The sequence below is a fragment of the Plasmodium gonderi genome, assembly GCF_002157705.1.
Source record: "Plasmodium gonderi DNA, contig: Chr07, whole genome shotgun sequence".
Classification (NCBI taxonomy): Eukaryota; Apicomplexa; class Aconoidasida; order Haemosporida; family Plasmodiidae; genus Plasmodium; species Plasmodium gonderi.
The window spans coordinates 222,791-236,430 of NW_021628932.1; the positions used below are offsets into that span (position 1 = coordinate 222,791).

Here is a 13,640-nt window from a genome sequence, read left to right on the forward strand (position 1 = left end):
TACACAATTTTAGCATTTGAACAATGTTTATTGGGTGGGGAAGTATGATTTCTTTATTTTTTTTTGAAAATAAGAACCATTAAAAAAAGTTCGCTCTTTAATATGTTAAAAACTCTAACGTATTATTGTTCATTATATATATAACAATTACAATTTAAAAAAAAAAAAATAAGTGAAAATAATAATTATAATGCACCATTATGCACCTTGGTATAACTTGCATTATTTAGAAAAACGCTTCACGAAAAAAAAAAAAAAAAAGTCAAGTAAACGGTTTACTTTGTTACATATATGTATACATACACTGATTCATATATGTAATCGTTTATATGTGGAATTATTTGTTCTTACAACCCTTCAAGATTGTAATAATTTAAAGTAACTCAAGACTTGAAGTTAGAAAAAAAAAAAAAAAAAAAAAATGTGCACGTCTTTTACACAACACGTATACACACTTTATGTGTGCCACCGAATCAAGAATCATTATGTTTTTTCTTTCTTTCTTTCTTTCTTTCTTTTTTTTTTTTTTTTTTTATAGGGTAAATTCAATTGAATTGGCACTTAAGAGAAAATTATATATGTTCCTATTTATCATTTACCATTATTTATAATTACTCATTTTGTCCTTTTTATGATTTTTTTCTCATTTAATTAATTTTTGTTCTATAGAAAAACACATGTTGAATGTTTCACCCTTTCGTCACATCACTGATTTTATTTTATGTAACACTATACATTTTAGTATTCAAATTTCAAAAAAAAAAAAAAAAAAAAATATAGGAAATTATAGACAAATTAAAAAGAAAAAACATTTGCAAAAATTAAGGTACATTTTTGTCCCTTTTTATTTTATAATTAATGAAATTAAATTGTAACATTTAATATTTTACAAGATTCATTTATTTAATTTAATAAAAGAACATAAAATGCTTATAAAATGTAGTAATTCAAAAATTCAAATTATTCTAACATGATTCAACGGCAATATATACACATGTATTATATTCTTTTTTCATTATTTTCTATTTAATCCAAAGAATGAAAATGTGCAAATTGCACATCCTTCATTTGGCAAACTTTAATTAAATTTCTTTTCTTTTGTTTAATATCTATTTTATTATTAATTTTTCATTTGCGCGAGTTTATTTATTTACTCATGTTCTCCTTTTCATTCGCTGTTACAACATTATGCGTTGTTGCATAGTAGTGTGTCCTACTTTACGCCCCTTTACCATGTTGCATTCTGTTCTGTTCATCCCTTCTCACGTATTTATCGTGAAAATTGCATCATCACATGATTGTTTAGTTATTCTATTTTTTTAGACACCAATTTTTACACTTTCTGTTTAAAAATTTGCAAAAATCTACATTGGGAATTATAGCACAAGAAAAAAAAAAAAAAAAAAAAAAAAAAACTTCTCTTAGCTATTTTTGTTTGCTTTTAAAATAGCACGCATATAACTCATGTTCATTTTGCAAATTTATTAATTATCATTTCGTTTACAAGAAAAAATAGCCTTAATTTTATTTATTCCTCAATTTTTATTTACCTCTTTTTTATTCCATTTTCCGCTCTTTTTTTTTTTTTTTTTTTTTTTTTGACTTCGAACTAGTTTCACACTAATATTGTGTATTTTTCATTTTCTGCAAAAATATTAAATGCACTTTTTTTTTTTCCGCTTTTTAATAGGTAAACTATGAACAGAGCATACGGAAAAAAAAAAAAAAAAAAAATAGCGTTAATCATGTTATGCATGTGCATACAACCATTTTAATTTTGTTTGAACTTAATTAAGAATAAAATAATTAGATAATTAATCAGATTGTCGATTAGCACACATATATACATTTGTATTTTTTTTTTTTTTTTTTTTTTTTGTCCTTTTTTTTTCTTTCATTTTCACAATGAGAGCACTCAACATGAATTTTTAACGTATGTTAATTATCGCTCACATTTTTTTTTTTTTTTTTTGCCCGCTAACCGTGCCTAAGCACACATATAACCTGAGTGCATACAAAACTATACATGTATGAGGAAAAGACAACCACATTATTTACGTGTAAATCTTTTTGTTTTATATATCTACTACATAGTTATAATATAAAATAAAAAGACATTTATGCTTTTTTGTGAATAACCGTTTTATGTTTCTTTTTTTTTCCGCATAGTGGAAAGGAAACGCAATTAATGAAGAGGAAAAAGGGGGGAAAAAAAAAGATACACATATATTTACATATCCTATCATAGCATATAATAACACAACGTAGTACTAACCCTACTACTCATTTTGTGATTTTCTTTTCCGGCCCCTTCAATCCAGACCGACACAAACACAAAACTCTTCATTTTTTATTACAACATACAAAATTATAATGTACGACTTAGGAAATAAGCACAGATTTGAAGTGAAAAGATGCATAAAGAAATATAGATTTTGCATAATTTTACACGTGCTTTTAGCTGGGCTTCAGCTGTTTACGCCTCGCCCATTTCTTTTTATTTCCCATTTGGTGGTGGTTATTATTGGGATTGACTGTTTTTGCTCCTATTTAACTTTTAAGTATTTTTGTTTTACAGTTGTGAATATGATATTTGGAATTAGTGATTTTATATGGATACTGTTTAAATGTATAGGAGAAAATAGATTTAAATGGCTGGACTCACAATACTATTGGAAGATAATAAATAATGACAATATATTTTTGGAGTTTTTATCAACCTCTTTGCACTACATGTTTGATGAAAAGAAAAATTATGATGCACCTCAAAATATACCCAAAAAATATGAATATATAAAAAACTTTTTTAAATTATTACCAGTTCAGAAAAAAACAAGTGCATGGAAAATTTATATAGAATTATTTGTAATTCTAGCTGGGATCTTCCTATATTTTATTGGTTCTTATATAAGTTGGCAGTTATATAAATACACATTAAACTATAGTCAAAATGATTTACTACTGGGTAAATATCCTTACGGTACTTTTCATGAAGACAATAATAAAAATACTCCATCAACACAGAATGAATTTGTTCCTTTTATTGGACAGCCATACCGAATATCCGACTTTTTGGAGAAAAATTAGTATCAAACAGTTAGGACCCTGGATTTATGTTCATGCATAGGTTACAATGACAAGTATATCCCCTCGTATACAAGTTAAAATTAATGATTACATATATGAGTTTGCATATCATGTGTGCATTTCCTGCATTTCCCTCTTCATTTATAAAACGTTTATATCTCATACGCATTAACTAATTCCGTCTTTTATTTTTCGTTAACATATTTTCATTTATCCCTTTTTTATAACAAATCACATCAATCTATAGGAAAATGTGATGGTTATTATATATATCTTTCTTCACAATATTTTCTTACACATTCAATCCATAACTACAAACACTGAGCAACGTTCACATTTACGCATACAAGGGATGTGATCATATATGTATACATATGTAATATCGCCATTCTCCCGCGTGTATGCATGCATACACAATAAACATGTTAATGTGTGTCTCTGTGATATTTTCTCATTGATTGCTTCATCGTTACTATGTCAATGAAGCGTTTCTTTTCATTTGCTTGATACTAGTATGTCATTCGTTTACTTTTAATTTTTGTTTAAAATTTGTTAATATTTAAAAATTCCATTTTGAAAAAAATTCTCTTTAACCACGCCCATTTTTTCGAAGTCACTGCTTCGCTAAATGGAGTAAATTCTTCTCAATTAAAAGCAAAAAAAAAAAAAAAAAGTCAATAAATAAATAAAATAACAATAATAATAATAGTAGTAGTAGTAATAATAGTAATAATAATAGTAATAATAAATCCTGAACCCTATTACTCACGAGGTGGTGTAGGAGCGAAACTTCCTAATAGAAAATTTGCATAGCTCATAATGGACAAATCATTACGTAGAAGAGAGTGAAGAGGTAATACCTTTTTCTCCATTCTTCAATGGGTAAAAATCATCGAAAATTCTGCATACTCAAAAGCATTCAAAAAAATGCACGCACAGACATGCTGTGACAGTTCGTGATATTCATCCACTATGCTAAACATATCGGAATGGCGCAGTAATCTACATCTATCCATGCTAAAAAAAATGCTCACATATGTATAGAGTTTATTTAAATATGTGAAAGTATGTCATTGGACTAGTTTAACCTTTTGATAAATCCACTTTCTTTTCATTTTCCCCTGTTTTCAACTTATAACTCAATTTAATTCTCCCCTGGTAAGTTAATGTCTCACGCCATTCAAAATGATTAGAAAAAGCAAAAAACGAAAGCAGCATTAATTGTGCACAGTCTTTTGAGCATCTTTTTTAAAAAAATATAGACAAAAAAAAAAAAAAAAAAAAAAAAAAATTGTAATTTTAAGGGAATCATAAAAGGTGCTATATACATATATACACTTTCTCTCATTTTGTAAATGCATGATAAATTTTTCACTATCCTACACTCTAAGAGGGAAAAATATATTTTGTTCATTCGGATCTATGGTTAAAATCATAAACAATAAACATACATAAGAATGTGCACACGCAAGTAGAAAGATATGCATACACACATGTGATCTGCTTCAACCCTCAAGAAGCGTGAATTTACTCCTCTCTCTTATCAGTCTTAATTTTCCTGTATTCTTATCTAAAGAAAGATTTTTTCAATTGTTCACAATATTGTACATATAGAATTATAATTCTAGTAATATTATATTTTTTATTTTATTGCAATTTTTTTTTTTTTTTTTTTTTTTTCTATTCCCCGCTTTATTGCTTTTCTGCTTAACAGATGTAGTATCACGAAATGTGTGGTGTGCTTTTATGGACACGCAAACCAAATGGTAGTTTTGCCAAAACACAACTATTTTCAATGAAATTTCTGCATTACCGCTTTGCGCATTGGTGGAAGACAGGCAATCAAGCAGACAAGCAATTAAGCAGATAATCAATTAAGTAGAAAAACAATCAAGCAGATAAGCAATTAAGTGGAAAAACAATCAAGCAGACAAGCAATTAAGTGGAAAAACAATCAAGCAGAAAAACAACCAAGCAGGAAAACATACAGACAAACAAACATACACAGGAAATAGCCTAACAAGCGAACGAACAAGCTGGCAATCTAAACAATAAGAAAAATTGGAAACGGTTATTCAAAGGAGAAAACTGCTGAATCATGCAAAACGAACATGTCCTGGATGAACCGATAACGTTAAAATTATGCTATGGGATTAACGAATCATTTAACAGTGTGCATGTAGTAAAAAAGTGTGGAAAAGAGGAAAATGCAGAAAAATGGCATGGTGATCCATTAATTGTATATAGCTCAGACAACAATATTGTCATGCTGGATGGAAAAAGGCAACTACTATTCAGAGGACATTTTAGTAAAATTTCCAAATTAATTAAAAGTTACAACAATGAATTTATCGTTTCTTGTGACAAAGGAGTTGACTCTTTCATCATTTTGTGGAAGATAAACAACAACAGTTTATTTCCAGTTAAGAAGTTTTTTTTCAAGAATTCGCACAATTATTCAGATAAAAATGAACTGAAAAAAAATGTCGATAGTGATATAGCATATGGGAGAGACACACAAAGCAGTGTAAATACTCCAAGAAATACAAACGCTCCAAATGATGAAAACTTAGAATATATGGATGAAGAACAAATTAACCAAAAGGACATAGAAAACGTAGGATACGAATGTGTAGACATAAGTTTCGACAACAGATATATATGTGCCTTAACAGAGAAAAGACTGTATGTCAAAGGAGATGTACAAAGAAGACAGAAAAGTCTAAGTAAAATAAACAGCAAAAGTAATGCTGTTTTTTATCAAGAAATATTAATTTTTGATACTAATGGAGGAGAAAATAACATCGTGTGTAAAGATAAAATATACGGAAAAGAGACACAAGAAAAAATTCGGTTTAATAGAAAATATGAAGTAATTTCAAATAGTAAATCGAAATTATATATTTACAACTTTGAAAAAAAAAATAGAACTATAAGTCATTACAGTCCTTCCTTATATAAAAGCAATAAATTAAATGAACGTTTCATTTTTACTGAAACGTCATTTGTTGAAAATTCTACAACATTGTTGACAGGGACGACAAGTGGTTATCTCATTGTCTGGGATTATAGTTCTATTTTTATAAATAAAACGAAACAAAATATTAAACAAAGAGAATATCAAAAATATTTAGAAATAAGGAAAAACATCTCAATAAATATTGTACAAAGTTATGGAAATTTTATCGTTCTAGGACTAAGTGATGGTAGTGTTCAGATCTTTGATAAAGATCTCAAATGTTACGCATGGTTTGAAAATAGCAATATAGGTCAAATAAAATCACTATCCTTTGAATTGTCTAATTTTGAGGAAGATTTTTTTTCATGGAATTCTTTCATTTTGTTTACTTCAGAAAATTTTATTAAGCAAATATATCCATCAAGTTTTAACGATAAGGGAAATGTTACCAAATTGGATAATGGACAAACTGATCAAATATGCATTACGGACACTTGGAACCTCGAATCTGTCAACAAAGAAGAATTCCACGATCGTACTGTTACTAGAAATGATGGAAAGAATAATGAAGCTCATAATGAGATAAACACAGCTGGTCAATTCGATGCTGATGAAGAGGAGATAAAAGTTGGTAACACCCTGCTTAATAATTTGACGCAAAAGAAAGAACCTAGAGAAAATTCTAACAACACAAAGGAGGAAAGCACAACGAGGTATTCTAAATGCATAAGACAAAAACCAAGAGCAAAGAAGAACAAAGTACTTCTCCACTTTAACAGCCAATCTATTAGTGCCATATGCATCAATCCAGCAAGTGATGAAAGCTTCTTATACATTGGAAACGAAAATGGGGTAGTCGAAATCTTCGATTTTGATAAAAATGAAAAAATACACACAATTGACTTAGCATCCAAAGAAATAGTATCAATGACTTTCAGTAACAATGGACATATTCTATGTGTCGGTTGCAAATGTGGATTCATTCAAATGATAAATGCAACCACATTTCAAATATTTTTCTCTAGCAAAGATATGAAATACGAAATAACATACCTATACTTTAGTGAAGATGATAAAATACTTATCTCTTCTTCACAAAACGCTAATTTGATCATTTATAAAAATGAAAACTGTGACAATATATATGACTGGAAATTTACCTACAGAATTGTTAACAATAATAATATCACATTTACAGATTTAAATGTTGTAAAAGAGGTACATAAAAAAAATGAGTACATTATAATAGGTATAACGAATAATAGATACATCATTTTCCATCATTACAATTTTAAGGAAAACACAGTAACTATTTCATATCTTTTGATAGAACAGGTTTATGCCCCAACATGCATTTCTCAAAATTTATATTTTTACAATAGACAAATATTATGTATTTGCAATGAAGCATCCAAGATTCGATTTTTCGATTTGGAAACAAAAAAAATCATAAAAACGGTCCATCTTCCATTTAAGGAAAAAAATGTGAAAAAAATTTTCCCCCTGATGAGTTCTGGAGAAGGGAATTATTGCACATTTAACCCCTTAACTGATGATACTATTTCTACTGATGTAAAAGAATTGAACGAAAAAGAAAAAAATAACTTTGACAAAAACAATATTTTCCTATTTGTCCTTAACGAGAAAATGATCGTATTCACACAGACCCCTATAGTTCCAAATTGCTTCAGATATATTGGAGGCATAGTTTCCAGTGGAACCATAAAGAATGTCATTTCCAAAAATCAAAATATTTTCATACTAAGTAATAATAAAATATTTTATTATCATATTAATACTCACATACTAAGAAAAAATATAGAAATTCAAAGTAATACACTGGAAATATTTGTCGAACAAATTGGAGGTAAAAATAGTAAAATATATAATCAAATTATGGACTCTTTTTATTATTGTGAAATTCAGAAAAAAAAGTATCAACAAAAAAAAGAAAAACATGACATTAAAAAACTGCTCAATGTTTTGTCTATTGAGTACATATTTGCATCTATCAATGTGTTCCTATCCAAATTTGAAATACAAAATATAATACAAGAGTATCACTTTTACTACAAGTACGTCCTTCCTCTTCTACGAGCACGAAATGCATCCGTTAACGAATCATTATTCATGGGGGATATTACTCTGGTTAATTACAAATCTGATAGTGACCTTCTCCTTCAAAATATATATTTTGTGCAGAATCTGGAAGAAACAGGTAAAAAAAAAAAAATAAAATAAAATAATCCAGACACAGAGGAGACACCATGTGTTACATCAAATATTCAACATGTATATCTGCTTAAATGAAACACACTAAATATACTTTTAATGATAAAGCACGTTACCTATATATGCTGTACCAAACTTTTAGGTACCTTCTCTGAATTTCCCTTAATACCACTTCTAATTTATCTATTCGGCTATATTTTTACATCACCTGAATTTACATTTTTATCCCATTTATCTTTTATTTAGATACCCAGACAGACTCTGCTAAATATATGCTAAACGATAGTCATGCGGAGATGAGTTCAAGTCAGCATAGAAAAGAGGAAAAAAAAGGGGAAGATAAAGAAGATAAAAACTGTGAGGATAATAAACCAAATGACACAAATCTAAGTGTTACAGACAATAATACCCACGATGGAGACATAACAGCAGAGTGCGAATATATATACTTCAACATCAATGCATTCATATATACCTACTTCAATTTCTTCATGGAGTATGATATAAATTTGGAAAAAGTCATACATGACATAGAAAATTATTACAAAAAAAATAATAATAAAAAAAAGATTTCTTGTAATGATTTTTTAGAAATGGTAAAAAATCATGGAGAACCGATGGATCAAAACGAGTTTAGAAGGATTTTTCAAATTTTTACAAAGAGCGAGAAATTTCTCGAAGATGCTGACACATTCGATTTCAGTTTGTTAACAGAGTTTCTACAGTAGAATATCCTACCCAGCTTTCAAAAAAAAAATTCAAAAACGTTTCACGCTTAAATTTTTAAAAAAACTCCACGTAATTTTCGCGCAAAATTTCTCCATGAGAATAAATGTTCTTCTGCGCACACAAATATGCTTAGAAATACGGGGAAAAATATTCCTAGCAGTACACACTTTGACCACTTCACTAGTGTCACATAGTAATGTGTACAAAAAAGGTCAAGCATGAATATACGTATTGATATGTAAGTATATACATATATATATATGGATGTATATATGCATTAAACGATGCATATCCCTTCTCAACTTGCACTTAACTAGGACCTATGGTTCCCATCTACTTCTTATCACCCCTCGGAAGTTCTAAATCCGCTGTAAAGTCATACTCAATAGTTGGTATTACACCCGAGATAAACTTCAAAAGAAACAGGAGGTACAAATCATGCCTTAGAAAAAATAAAATAAAATAATAAATAAAACATTTACTATATTTTTAAAAATCATCCAGCTTTTCATTATTCCCAAGTGTATTTATATGTGCAGTCTAAATGTAAAAAAAAGGAAAGCATACGCAGGTGTATATACCTCGGTTCCTTCTCTTCGTTCATCCACTTTTTTATAATATTTAACATTGCTTCTGCATGTCTGTAAAATTGGGTGGATAAAATATTGTTCAAAGAAAAAACAAGAAAATAAGGTAAAATTAAATTTAGCTAGCACACACCTAAGGGAAATAATTCTTTTTCATTCATATAAAAACTACCTGCACGGGTGAATAGATGCAGTCATTACTCCTGTACATGGATGGGGGTCATACTGAAAGTGGTGAAGGAATTTGAATTGCACACAAATTGTTATATTTGTCTATACATATACTATGGTAGAAATGCTAAGAAAAATTAAAATTATCCCTATTTCATATAATACATATTATTTTTTGTAAACGTTTCTACAGATGTTTATATTAGTAACTAACAGTGACTGTCTCGTAGCTATAGTCTGCCAAGATGTCTTCAAAAATTTGTTCTGATTTTAATGGGTTTCCATTCTACGATAAAGAGGGAAAAACAGTAAATTCGCAATAAATTGGTTCAAGAAAAAAAAAAAATAATAATAATAAATAAATAAATAAATACATAAGGAGGTAATTAAAACTGTGTAACAAAAATGCTTGATAAAAACTGTGGGAAAAAATAAAATAAAAAATAAACGTGAGTTGGCACTGCTTATTTACTTCATCATATCCAAATAACCATATTCGAGGGGTTTCGTAATATTTATCATATGTTATGCTGACATCATATGTACGTATATTCATAACGTCTACGTGGTTGAGTGCAAAAAGTAGAATGATGTAATATGGTAGTAATGGAACGAATAAAGTCACTTCATTTCATGTGTCCCATATAAATACATTCGTATATACATATATATAGGAGAGAGGGGTTACTTCCCAATGAATGTTTTTAATTTTACTTTCATTTTGTGCACTTTTAGAATAAAACTCTGAGTTATCAAACTCAGCTGGGTCATTTTCCTACAGGGAGAAATAAATACATGTTTAAGAGGTTGGATACATTAGTATGAACAGAAAATAAAGTTTGGCTAATTAAGAATGGGTAACTGAATGGGTATATTTCTCCCTAGTAATTAATTCATATACACAACCTTAATAAAGTCGCATTCTATGTCAAAGTTATTTATATCAATTGCTTCATCATTCTCGTCCCAATGGTCATCCTGCTCGTTATCCACCTAGGAAGAAAAGAGAAAAAATTGTTTGGAGGTGATTATATTGTGTTATATTAGATATATATATATATATAAATGTTTATGTATTTTTTTTTTTTTTTCGCTTATGCTTCTTCGACTACCACTTTTCTACACTGATGTAGTAGTAATCTTTTTTTTTTTTTTTTTTTCGTTTTACATATTCCTTGTTGGTTGTACTTCTAGGGGGAATTTCAAAATTAAGCATGTCTAAAAAAAAAAGTAATATATAAATTTATCCGTTAGTGATAAGAATCTGAGAGACTAAATCTAAGTACTCCTCCGGTTAAATAAACAGAGAAGCCATGTTGTATATGAGCACATAGATATTTTTTTTTTTTTTTTTTTTTTTTCTTCTTCTTCATCTCTCTGTTTTCATTTATTACATTCATCTATGTCAGTGGCTTTGTTCTCTTCTTCATAACTTGGAAGCAACCAATCATTTTCTACGATTTTCTTGAAAAAATGGGATACAATTATATTCATATATAATATATTCACAAAAAAAATAAAATAAAATAAAAATTCCGTTAATTAAATAATATTAATAAGAACAATATATATATGAGTACACATTTTTCTTTTTCTAATTCTAAGATTACCACATCATGCATAATATAATTTAAGTCTTTAATTCTATGTTTGCACGGTACATTTTTTGATATGAGATATTGTTTTCCTTCTGGTAGATAGGGAACTGTTCTATTGTCATCTGCATCTTGCCTGCAAACAAAAGGTGTATAAAAAAAAAAAGACTTTATTAACGATTCTCTCCCTTTCGTTATTGCAAGGATGGTTTATTAGTAGTTATCCATTCTGTCTGATTTCTCTTTTTTTTTTTTTTTTTTTGAAAACTTTCATTTTTTTAACTTACCATTCCCATGTTTTAAATTTGTAAACCAAAAAATCTCCCGCATCTACAAATTCAGCTGGGGTAAGTGTCCCTATAAATGGGATAAGTACAAAAGTACCGAAAATAGAGATTCGCTAAAATAACCACAAATGAAATATTGTTTGGGCATATTTTTTTCTCCCATATCATGATTCATAATCGACATTTGCAATTTTCTCTCAATGATTGAGCAATGATTTCGTTTAACACTGGCATAATTGCATGATTTGAAACAAAATAAAAGAGGATAAAATGAAGTTTTACCATTTTTAGCAAATGAAGAAGAGTTTGTGATTGGTTTAAAATAAGAATAAACTTTTCGATAAGTGTCTCCTATCTTATGTTTTACATTTATTGGTTCACCCATTCCAGGTTGATCAGATAAAAAAAGAAAAAAAAAAAAAAAAAAAGGTAAGTTTGTAAAACTGTTTTTGTTTTGTCCTTAAACCCCTGCAAACATTAAAGAATTAAGGAAAAGTTTATAAAAAAAAAGAACGGACAATTAAAAGGAAATAGCGGAATATTGCTTTTCTTTATTTATTGCATCATTTCGATGTTTCATTCTTTCAAGATGTCTTTTTTCTCTTTCTTTTCTTTTCCATCACTTTTCGCTTTCGACCTATTATACAAATCGTGGACTAAAGAATAATAAGATGAATTTTTTCACATCGTCCAGATGGCCGACAAAATAAAGTAATTAATCCGTTCATACCAAGTTACTGTACCCACTGTTTCTATAAATTACTCTCTACCCACTTAATTTATGTTAAAAAAATAAAAAATAAAAAAAAATAGTAAGAAAATTGTAAGAAAATATTATTGCGAATGCGATTTTAAAACGACTTAAAAGATTGACTACCTCGTGTTTTTGTCATGGCAGTAGAATATTTTGCTTTGCTATATTATGATACAATGTATCACATGATGTAGTGTTTCCCATATGCACAATATTACTTAACAAATTTTCTTCAGTAAGTATATTTCAGTTGATGCTTCTGGAGAATCACAATGATCAGTCGTAAAATTTGCTAAGAAAGAAAATCGTTTAAAACGGTAAATATGAAAACAAAGATTGTGAATAGGCTTCTTGCCAAAAAGAATTCTCAAAATTTATATGCAGTGGCTTTCCAAGGCTCTGTTTTAACGGTTGCATATTTTATCGAATTATAGCGCTCTCGTTTTACCACTTTATCGATTTTTTGTTTTTCTGTTTTTTTTCTTTTTTTCATGAAGGTGATGCAGAATAAACGATGTGTGTATTTTTCGTTCCCTTTTTTTTATTTTTTTTTTTTCTCACCCTTATGATATTTGCGACATGCAGAAATTTTAAAACAGACATATACGATATTTTTTCCTCAAGTTGCCAAGCCGTTCAACGAAAATTATATTACATATATATATAATGTTTATGTGTGTATTCTTCCTTCTTGTATGTATATGTGTATTTGTGTATTAGTATGTTACGTGTTAGTGTTTTATATGCCTCTTCACGCGGATTTATGCAACTTTTGTGTGCGTATGAGATTGCATACACTATTCATCATGTAACCAGAATGATGACAAAATGCACGCACAATGTTATTATTTAATTCGGTATTATTTTAATAATTTATGTCATCATGGAACCTTTTTACCATTTATAAGTTTTTCAACATAAGCAAGGAGTTCATATTTTTTTGCAACAGTTTACGTATTTTTTTTTTTTTTTTTCAAATGGACACAATAAATGCAAACAGAAAAAAAAAAAAAAAAAAAAAAAATTTCTTTTTTTTCTTCTTATATTTTAAATATTTTAAAAGCACCCATCCTTCTCCATTTGAAATATTTTTTTTTTTCATATCCCTATTTTTATATTCTTGTTTGCATGCGTCTTTCCTAATTCTCTTTAATATTTAAGTTTAAAAGTTTCCTATTTTAGCACTCCTGCGTCATGCATATATTTATTTTTATATAATATACTTTTTATATGTATGAC

At 28.3% G+C, this 13,640-nt stretch overlaps 3 protein-coding genes across 3 annotated transcripts; 2 read left to right on the forward strand and 1 right to left on the reverse strand.

Moving 5' to 3' along the window:
* Positions 1 to 2,373: 2,373 nt before the first annotated feature.
* Positions 2,374 to 3,087, forward strand: PGO_070340 (hypothetical protein, conserved; the record flags this gene model as incomplete). The annotated part of the gene is made up of 1 exon (XM_028686907.1): positions 2,374 to 3,087. One exon carries the CDS (start codon positions 2,374 to 2,376, stop codon positions 3,085 to 3,087), a length of 714 nt encoding a protein of 237 aa, XP_028542708.1.
* A 2,098-nt stretch (positions 3,088 to 5,185) lies between these two features.
* PGO_070350 (hypothetical protein, conserved) lies at positions 5,186 to 9,006 on the forward strand (the record flags this gene model as incomplete). Its single annotated transcript, XM_028686908.1, has 2 exons — positions 5,186 to 8,264; positions 8,525 to 9,006. The coding sequence occupies 2 exons, from the start codon at positions 5,186 to 5,188 to the stop codon at positions 9,004 to 9,006; spliced, it is 3,561 nt and encodes a 1,186-aa protein (XP_028542709.1).
* A 334-nt stretch (positions 9,007 to 9,340) lies between these two features.
* Positions 9,341 to 12,032, reverse strand: PGO_070360 (autophagy-related protein 3; the record flags this gene model as incomplete). Its single annotated transcript, XM_028686909.1, has 12 exons — positions 9,341 to 9,449; positions 9,589 to 9,648; positions 9,767 to 9,819; positions 9,980 to 10,051; positions 10,238 to 10,326; positions 10,480 to 10,540; positions 10,672 to 10,758; positions 10,934 to 10,983; positions 11,160 to 11,229; positions 11,376 to 11,496; positions 11,648 to 11,717; positions 11,930 to 12,032. The coding sequence occupies 12 exons, from the start codon at positions 12,030 to 12,032 to the stop codon at positions 9,341 to 9,343; spliced, it is 945 nt and encodes a 314-aa protein (XP_028542710.1).
* Between the last annotated feature and the right edge of the window lie 1,608 nt (positions 12,033 to 13,640).